General features: G+C 47.2%; 1 protein-coding gene across 1 annotated transcript; it reads right to left on the reverse strand.

Moving 5' to 3' along the window:
- Positions 1 to 6270: 6270 nt before the first annotated feature.
- Positions 6271 to 7263, reverse strand: LOC104610095 (uncharacterized). Its single transcript, XM_010276569.2, has one exon. The coding sequence runs from the start codon at positions 7261 to 7263 to the stop codon at positions 6271 to 6273; it is 993 nt and encodes a 330-aa protein (XP_010274871.2).
- Between the last annotated feature and the right edge of the window lie 3115 nt (positions 7264 to 10378).

A 10378-nucleotide genomic window follows, 5' to 3' on the forward strand; every position in this document is an offset into this window, starting at 1 on the left:
GGTCGGTGAGTGGCGAGCTGCTCGAGCTCTGGTGTCTTTGCTGAGTGACCCAAGGTGACTAGGACTACTAAGGTGTCCGAGGATGCTGAAGTGTCACCAAGTTGATGGGTCGCTCCACGTGTCATCATGTCATTGCTTGGGCCAAATTACCCCTTATCAATTGCCCCCACTCCCAAGCCCGACGTAGATAACTCGGGGTGGGAGTCTTAACAAGCTGAATAGTTTTGGCCTAGTCTATGGTTTAGTCGAGGTCCAACCAACGGTTCAAACCTGATCAACTAAACCAGATCGACCATATGGGGTGAGGCCGTGTCTCAGTCACGCATAGACATTACGCGAAATATAAACTCCACAAACATCAAAAACGCGCTCAATCGAATTCGTACTCAGAATACAAACAATCGCACCCCTGGGAGTCATTGGATCTGTTCAATCTGGTCCGTCTATGGTCGGTTAAGGTGGATATAAATAGGGCCCTTGAGGACCCATTTACTTCGTTCCATTTTGAGCTCTCGAGCGTTTAGAGGTCGTGGAGCATGTTGTCGGCGGCGTCTTCAGATCGGTCGGCAAGGCCGATCTTTCATTTTAGGTAAGTCATCTTCCTTTCTCATTTCATTTCCTTGTGCTTTCGTTCCTTTCAGTATGTTGGGTAGTGAGTCTAGTGGGGAGAGAGTTCAATCCGGTCAGGTCGAGGAGGGGACCTCGGCCCAAGACCAACGAGGATCCCACAAAAGGGCCTTGTCTTCCCACCGGCCAACTAGGCCTAGAGTGTCAGACCAGTTTGGTCCCATTGATTTTTCTGTCGAGGACATCCATAATCTGGTAGCTCGGTTCAAGTTCCCAGATCATTATGGTTATTCCCTCCCTACTGGTGATTACCCTTAGGAGAACAATGAGGGCAAGGTAGTTGTCTTTGAGGAGGCTTTGAAAGCAGGTCTCTGGTTTTCACTCCATCCCTTCAGTCCCGAGGTGTTGAACTATTACGATGTCATCCTCGACCAACTACACCCAAACTCTATCCATACCCTGGTCGGTATGATTTCACTTTTCTTCCACTTTGGCCTTCCTCTTAACATCAGGACCTTCACTGGCAGCTTCCAAATGAAGCAAAATCCTACCAGTACCCCAAGCAAGGTCTGTTATTACTTGTCCTACCGGCCCAGGTACAAACTCCTTCAAGGCTTCCCTTCTAAAGTCTCAACTTGGAAGAGCAAATATTTTTCTCCTTACATTGTCTGGTGGGTGGTCTTTCCCAACGCACTAGAGAGAGGGCGTGAAAGATGTTAGGGAGGAGTTGAGCAAGTAGGTGCAGGTTAGGATGTGGAAACCAGTAGACTGTGAGCTGGATCTAAAGGACTTCTTGGCTGAGGAGAAGCTAATCCAGGTCGGGCTAAGCCCTCCGGGTAGGTCATCGTCTCAAGTTCGAGTGTTTATTTTCTTCACTTCATGTTGATTTAACTAACACTCGGGCTTCTTGTGCAGGTGACATGTCAGGCATCGCAACTTCAAGGTTCCTCTAGAACATGAGGAAGAGGAAAAAGAGGAAGGTGTCTCACAAGGACGCTCCTTGGGCATCTTCTCCAGAGCCAACTATGCCTACTGTTGCCGATGAGATCCCAGTGGCCAACCTGGTCGAGGAAGATCAGGCGAGGAGGCCATCACAAGAGACCGAGGTGGCCCAATCGTTCGAGGTGCGCCCTCTGCAACCAAGATCTCCAACAGCCGAGGAGGCACCTGAGGAGAGGCAAACCATCATGGACTTCTGGACCGCCTTGATAAAGAACAAGGAGGCCATCTTCCCTGAGGAAGTCTCTAACATGTCCGAGATGCGGTCTGGTGAGCTCAACACCAAAGCAATGCGTTTCCTCATGATGGTAAGCTTCCAAGTTCTTCGTTGTACTATTCCCGAGTTGTTTCTTTATACTTAGCTTATTTCTTATCTTTGCAGGCGAACTCCATAGTCCACTCCCTTGTCAAGTAGTCTGAGCGGCATTTGGCGAGGGTTGACAACACCGAGGTGGCAACGAATGAGTACCAATCCCGTGTTGAACGAGTTGTCGGCATCATCGGAAATTTAAAGGACGAGCTGGTGGATGAGAGGAACCATGTCAAGGAGCTGGAGCTTCACATCAAGAAGCTCAAGGAGGAGATTCAGGAAAAGGATGCCTACCTTGCCGAACACGAGGTAAAATTTCTCGATGAGGTCCAAGCTTCTAGAGTCCAAGCGGTTGAGGAGTTCAAGGTTTCACTAGGTTGGTTGGAGGAGAAGGACGAATTTGGCATCACGGCCTTCCGTTAGGGCATCAAACTCTATTGGATGCTAGTGAGGTCGGTGTACCATGAGCTCGACCTCACGCCCATCAAGTCCTCGGCTTGCACCAATGAGATGTTCGACCAGGTTGACCTAGATCCGGATTCTGAAGTGGAGGAAGACGGGGCCGACGAGGGAGATAGGGAGGAAGCTGAAGTGGACGCTGCTAAAGAGGACGCCATCAAGGAGGAGGCCACCGAGGAGGAAGCTGCCGACATTGCTGGAGATGAGGACGAGGAGCCCCAAAATGTCTAAAACTTTTGCCTCTTTTCTTAGACCCCCCTACACATGTGTAAAGTGCCAAGCCTCCGAGCTCAGTCCAAAAAACTTTTCTTTTTTTTTATGACAACGATGTAATCAATTTTTAACTTCAATGAATGAAAGTATTTTTTCTGCACACCTCGTGTTTGTCTTCTTTTAACATTTCTTTTGAATCTGAAACTTCGTAAAAAATAAACCAAGTGTAGGATTATCCCGAGGTGCCTAGCTCTCAAGGTGGCTAGGCATAGTAGGGGATTAACCCGAAGTGTATATATGCCAAGGAAACTAGGCATAGTATGGGATATAACTCGAACTGCCTATATGCCAATTGGGCATAAACTGGGATTACCCCAAACTGCCTATATGCAAAGCAACTAGGCTTTATCAAACTACCGAGGTCGTTACCAAGTCAGCATAGGGGGCTTTTAGGATTAAAGCGACTTGGCATCCCCTTTGAAGTGTAATTTAGCCAACGTGCTCTTTACGCAGGACAGCTCGACCAGGTCACCGAGGTGGGCGGCAGTCTTTAATTGGCGAAGTTGCGGATGCTGGACTCTCGAGCTCATAGGTAGTACCTCCCGAGATTGTCCATGTTCCAAGCATAGGGCACCTTCTTCCCTTCCAACTTCTTGAGCTCGTACATTCCTTCATTGATCACTCGTAATACTCTGTAGGAACCTTCCCAATTCGGGCCTAGCTTACCTACACCGGGCTCAGGTACCATAACTTTCCAAAGTACAAAGTCATCAACTCGGAAGTGGCATCTCTTGACTCAGACATTGTAGTACCAAGCTACTCATTGCTGGTAGGTCACGACCCGAATATAGGCCAAGTCTCGAACTTCTTCCATTAGGTCGAGGTTGGTCCGTAGCTCATCGTCGTTGGCCTCCTCGTTGCAGGCTTCTAATCACAAGGTGGGCACTTCGATCTTGATAGGGATGGCGGCCTACGTTCCATATGTAAGATTGAATGGAGTCTCTTCGATCGTCGTTTTCATTGTAGTTCGGTAGGCCCAAAAGATGTTGGTAAGCTCATCTACCAATAAACCCTTAGCTCAGAAAAGTCGAGCTTTAAGTCTGTGAAGGATTGCTCTATTCGTCGCCTCAGCCTGTCTGTTTGCTTAGGGATGAGCTACCAAAGTGAAGTTTTGCTAGATCCCCATCTCTGTGCACCAATTTTGGAACTTTATGTCCTCAAACTACTTCCCGTTGTGGGATATCAGCACCTTCAGGAGATTGAATCTGCATAGTATGTTCCTCCAGAAGAAATTATATACGTTCCGAGTTGTAATTGTCACCAATGGCTCGACCTCCACCCACTTCGTGAAATAGTCAACCACCATGATGAAGAACCTTCTCTGCCCGTTCGCTGGTGGGAAAGGACCGAGGATGTCTATTCCCCATTGGGAAAATGGCCACGGGCTGGTCAGATACTTAAGGTCGACAGTGGGCTGGTAGGGTATGTTGGCATGCCTTTGGCAGTTGTCACACCTTCGGATGAGCTTGAGTGCGTTCGCCTTCATCATAGGCCAGTAATAGCCTTGCCTTAGCGCCCTACCCCCCAGATGTCCTCCCTCGTCGATCTCGTGTAGCACCTGGCTTGCCTCTAAAGGACACAAGCAGCACAGGTAGGGGAGCGTAAAATATCTCATGTACAACTGTTCGCCAATAATGACATAACGAGCTAATTAGCGCTCTACCCTCCGAGCTGCATTGTGGTCTACTAGTAGGGTCCTGTGGCATAGATAATCAACGAGCAGGTCCATCCAACTTAGTTCTACTGCCAAAATAGGAGCGACCTCTTCTGCCACCATCTCGATACTAGGTCATAGCAGGTCTTCGATGTAGACCGTTCTTCTTGTCACATCGGTCCTTGGTATTTGTTGGATATACCAGGAATGGAAGTCGGGCAGGAGCTCTCTCACCTTGGCCAAATAGGCTGACATGGTGGGCTCTCAGGCCTTGTATTTCCCATTCACCTGGTTCACGACCAGTTGAGAGTTGCTACATACCATAATGTGCTTAGTGTTGACCTCCCTCGCCAAAGTCAACCCGGCTATCAATGCCCCATACTCTACTTCATTGTTCAATGCTTCGAATGAAAACTGGAGGGTATACTCCAGCTTCACCTCGCTAAGCCCGTAAAGTATCAGCCCAACTCCACTTCCATGCTGGTTAGACGAGCCGTCGACATGGAGGATCCAAGGCTCCTCATCCCAGGTCGAGGCATCCCTAGCCGAGACAGGCTCCGCACTAGTCGATGCCTCCGACGTGCTAACTGGCTCAGCCACCCCAAGGGTCAGAGTGTTGAATGTGCACTCATTGACAAAGTCTGCTAGGACATGCGCTTTGATTGTTGCCCGCGGCTCGAACCGGATATCGTACTCTCTCAACTAAATTGCCCACTTTGTCAACCTTCCTGAGACCTCGAGCATCTAAAGAATGTGCTTTAGAGGTTGATTAGTCAAAACTACGACGATATGGGCTTAGAAGTAAGGACGTAGTTTCCAAGCTGCCAAGACTAAGGTGAAGTCTAGCTTCTTTATGTTGGGGTACCTAGTCTCAGCTGCATGCAAGACTTTGCTTATACAGTAGATGGGTCGGTGTACCCTATCTACTTCCCTTACTAGTATCGAGCTCACTACCTCGTCGCTCGTAGAGAGGTAGAGTTTCAGTTCATCTCCAGGTTCAGGTCAAGTCAACAATGGAGGTGGGCTGAGGTACCTTTTGAGCTCATTAAACGCGAGTTGGCACTCCTTGGTCCACTTGAAGTCCTCGCTCCTTTTTATTGCCTTAAAGAATGGTAGAGACCGCCCAACCGATTAAGACATAAATCGGTTCAGGGCAGCAATCCGGCCAGTTAACTTTTGTACTTCTTTGGTTGACCTAGGTGGTCTCATGTCTAGGATTGCCTGGACTTTATTCGGGTTGGCTTTGATGCCACGTCGCTGCACTATGTAGCCAAGGAATTTGCCTGATGTGACCCCAAAGACACACTTGTTCGGATTTAGTTTCATGTTAAATTTTCTTAAAATTTAAAAACAAAATTTAAATCATTAACTAAATAGTTTGAAAATTGGGTCTTCACGACCATGTCATCAACATAACACTCAATTTTATTTCCAATTAATGGAGAAAAAATCTTATTTATAAGTCATTAGGAAGTTGCTCTAGCGTTTTTTAGTCCAAAGGGCATTACTTTATAATAGTATAGCCCCATCTCGATTACAAATGCAATATTTTATTGGTTTTCTAAGTCCATCCAGATCTGGTTGTAGCTGGAGTAGGCATCCATGAAGCTCAGCAACTCGTGCCCTGAGGTCACGTCTACTAGGCGGTCTATTCTAGGGAGCGAGAAACTGTCCTTTGGGCAGACTCTATTGAGGTCAGTGTAGTCGACGCACATGCGCCACTTTCTGTTCACCTTTTTCATAAGCATTGGGTTGGCTGCCCAACTCGGATACTATACCTCTCTAACAAAGTCTATTGCAAGGAGCTTCCCAATCTCCTCATCTACTACCCTCTACCTTTCTAGGGTGAGATTCCTTTTCCTTTGCCTGAATGGCTTGACTAAATGGTCCACATTGAGTTTATGAGTAATTATTGATGGCTTTATGTCGAGCACTTTTGTTGTCGAGCATGCAAAAACATCTAAATTTTGAAATAAAAAACTTACTAGTTGCGACTGAAGTGGTTCTACTAGGCAAACTTTGATCTGGACTGTCTTCTCGGGCTCAATATTGAAGACCAAGACCAAGACAGTGTCCTCCATTGGTCGAGCTCGCTCATTTGTATTCTCGGGGGTGGCTCCAAGTCGACGTCGTCCACCAGCTTCCCCTTGCCCTTCAATGCCACAACAAAGCACTTATGTGACTCTAGTTGGTCGTCACGTACGAAGTGCATGCAAGATGGGCGACCTAGTATAGCATTATATGGGGACGAGGTCACAACCACCAGGAAGGTGTACTCAAATCGGATTGTGTTGGGCTCTGGCACCTTGATATGACCTAAGGCCCTCACCACGTCTCCGTTGAAGCCAATGAGTGGAACATCTGCTGGCTGCAAGTCCTTCCTCTCCAACTGTATCTTCTCAAAGGCCTCCAGGAAAATAATGTTGGTCGAGCTCCCGGAGTCGACCAAAATCCACTTTACCTCGAAGTCATTGATCACCATCTTGACAACAAGGGCATCGTCGTGTAGATATTGGATCCTGCATGTGTCATCCTCAGTGAAGTAAATGACTTCCTCCACACAAGGGTACTTCGGCAAGTTCTCGTTTTCATGCTCAAGCTCTCGGACTGAGTTCCTCACCGCCGCGTTATAACCTTTGGTGATCATGTTAATCACCTCGCGAATAGGCCTCTCCGGTGGTGGTGGATCCCGAAGTAGTTGATCCTGATCCTGGTTCCTGGTTGACTCTAGCACTTCTATTGGATGGACGATAGGTTGACTTCTATCATCATGCTTGATGAATTGCTTCAGGTAGTCGTGATGGATCAGTTCCTCAATCCCATCCTTCAAGTTCTTGCAACTTTCTATGTCGTGGCCTATGTCACGGTGGAAGTGACAATACTTGTTAGGCTTGCGGTTGGTGGGGTCGCCTCTCATTCTGGGTGACCATCTCACATACTCGGTTGTCTTTATTTGCATTAAGATTTTGCCTCGTTTTGCATTCAGGGCGGTGTAGTTCATGCTCTAGATTGAGGGAGTTCTGGATCACCAGCCTGATCTGGAACTCCAATGTGGAGACTTGCTCCTTCTTAGCGACCTGCTTTGCCTGTTGCGGGGTAGCTAGCTCTTCTTCGGCAACTTGCTCTTACGTCGCTGCTTGTTGCTCCCCGCTTCTTCTTCAGCTCACTTTCTCTTCCCAGACAACTCTAACCAAGATCCCAGTGCCTCCTCTGCCTTTGTAAACTTGTCAACCTGGTGGAGGAACTCCTCCATAGTGGATGGAGGGTTCAACTCAACTTCCTAGCGCAAGTCGGGGTGGCAGACGCCGTTGACCGCTGCAGTAAGCTGTACTACTGGGTTGAGGTTGGGAATTTGGAGGCACTCCAAGTTGAATCTCTTGATGTAATCCCGAAGCGTCTTGTTCAGTCATTAGACAATATTGAGTAGGCAAGTCACTGACTTTGGGCACCTCTTGCTAGTGCCAAAGTGCATTGTGAACAGCTCTATGAATTGGTTCCAACTCTTTATCAAGCCCATGGCCAGTCTCGAGTACCACATCCGATTTGTACCTCGGAAAGTTGTTAAGAAGGCCATGTAGAGGCTCGCATCACTCGCCCCATGAAGTTGCATTAGGGCCTGGAAGATGTCGATGTGGTCCACGAGGTCTGTTGTGTCGACATACGACTCTAGGCTCAGGGCTTTGAAGTCCTTAGGTAGTGGAGTCGTAAGGATCTTTGGTGCCAATGGAGAGGTGCGAGTCATCTGTGGTGCTGCTAGCTACATGACAACCTGGCTGACCTCCCCTTTCTTCTCTACCTCCTCGTTGTTAGTGGGAGCGAGGTGGCTTCTCCTAGTGTTGCGACGTGCATTCCAACAATGCCTTCTCCTTGACACCTCGGTCGTGTTGTTGCCTTCTGTCCTGATGGGTGTCATGACTATGTTGTGCTCCTCAATTGGGACCTAGTTCTGGTCATCAGCACGACGAGGTGGATCCGGGACCTAGTCCTGGTTTCTGATGTCGGGCTGTTAGTCACCTGGTTGCTAGTGTTGCTGGTTCAGATTTTGCTATTGGTTCGGCTACTGTTGTGGTTGCTGCATGAAGGTGGGAAACCTTTCTTCCCATGTCCACATCTGGAGGTTCATACCGTGGACATACTGCACCAACTCGTGGAACTGGCGCACATCCCAATGGGAACCACTGATGACTCGACTAGAGGGAGAGGCGCGTTCACCTAGTGTAGAGGGAAGGCTTGGTTTGGCATTGGTGGGACGCCAGGCAAAGTTAAGGGCACTATGAATTGCCCAATGGTCACAGAAGGGACTTCAGGATGTGCTGCAAGCTATTCTTGCCCCCCCTTGTGACCTGGTTGTTGATGATGACGGGCTTATTGTTGCTTGAGGATGCCATTGAATCAGTGAGAGTAAGAAAGCAAGGTGAGACTATAGCTTTTTGCTGTGTGTTCGCACAGACAACGCCAATTGATGATGTGCAATCTGGTCGCTCCCTACTGAAAGGCAGCTCAAACGTCAAACTGCTAGGTAGTCGGGTCGACCTACAAGACAAGAAGATCAGAGCTCCCGGGTACTTTACCTGGTGTGGGCACTCCAATGCTTAAGGGGATGTTTGGAACCGTGGCCATTTTTCAAAAAAATGGTTGCCACATCGGATCCACATAGGCTTTTCAACAAGTGCCCATGTATCTCATTGTTTGGTTCAATCGATTATTAAAAAATCGGGCAAGCCTCAAAAATCGGGACCCTGCGTTTCATGCATCAGTGAACAGTTCCCCCCAATGGTTGACTGATGTGTATCCTATGTGGTGCTTACCTGTCAGCACATACATGAAAAACGGTGATGAAAATCACCTTACCAAACAGCATAGTGTTGCTCACTGCCTACGTGGCAGAAGCGTTTTTTTTTTTTTTGTGACAAATGAATCTTGGAAGCATGGGCGTTTTTTCTTGAAAATCAGTCCCAAAAAGCACCCACGCTTCCAAACACCATGTAAGTTAGTGAAGGAGATTGTGGAGAGCAGATTGCTTTAAGAGTAATAATATGTGAGAGCTAAATCACACGTACCTTGTGAGGCTAGAGGTGAAGCCTTTATATAGGTGAGTTGTTGTGGGCCTTACGATGCATGTCTGAGATCAACGAGCCCACCTAACCCGGAGTCAGTTCCGCACCCGAAGATGGACTCCGAGTAAGCTGATAAGACTTATCTAGGTCCGTTCGATTCGGGCAGGATGATAAGATCTGTTGGCGTGCAGTGTGATCTTGAGGTGATCAGAGATAGTTGGCTCGCTTATAGAAGGAGGCGCTTGGCACCTTAGCAGGTCAGTGAGTGTGGCGAGCTGCTTGGGCCTCGGTGTCTTGGATGAGTGGCCCGAGGTGCCTTGAGGTGACTAGGACTGTTGAGGTGTCTAGGGATGCTGAAGTGTCGCCAAGTCAATGGGTTGCTCCACGTGTCATCATGTCATTGCTCATGCCAAATTACCCCTCATCAAGTACAAATACAAATTCGTAGAGTGCAAAACCTTGTATTTTGTATGTATTTGCATAGTACATATTTGTATTTGTACTCCTTCTAAATTGAGCCTGAGTAAAATTTGGCTCAACTCGGCTAATTTGCAACCCTGAGAATTTAAGCAAATAGATATAAATTGGATAACTACCACAAGTTCCTACAGATACCCTGAAAACAAAGGCACAACTCCACAGGAGACAACTGCCCTGGTTACCCAGTAAGAGACATAACCATGAAAGTTAGAGTTACAATATTGATACCCCAATAAACATATGATTGGGATACCAGCACCAGGAGGTAAATCACCTTGTTGATGAAGTTAGGCATGAATGCTATTGTCTATTTAGGTCATGTTTGGGAGTGTATATTCCAATAAGCACTTATTTGCATTTAGCACCCAATTTTTTCAAGTTTTTATTTTAAAAAATAAGCACTTATTTCATATTAGGCATTTGGTAGTCTTTTTCTCCAATAAGCACTTAACTAAGCATTCGTGACTATTTTATCCTTTATTTTCTTTCAAATTTTCAAAATATACCCTTATGAAAGTACTTTTATTAAACTACTTTTATAAAAACACTTTTATGAAAATACTTTTATAAAGCGCTTTT

This window comes from Nelumbo nucifera, chromosome 1, assembly GCF_055504915.1.
Source record: "Nelumbo nucifera cultivar China Antique chromosome 1, China Antique-T2T, whole genome shotgun sequence".
Taxonomy (NCBI): domain Eukaryota; kingdom Viridiplantae; phylum Streptophyta; class Magnoliopsida; order Proteales; family Nelumbonaceae; genus Nelumbo; species Nelumbo nucifera.

Excerpts from the sequence above, each read along its gene's own strand:
- LOC104610095 (XM_010276569.2), bottom strand. The coding sequence starts at position 7,263 with ATGAACTACACCGCCCTGAATGCAAAACGAGGCAAAATCTTAATGCAA.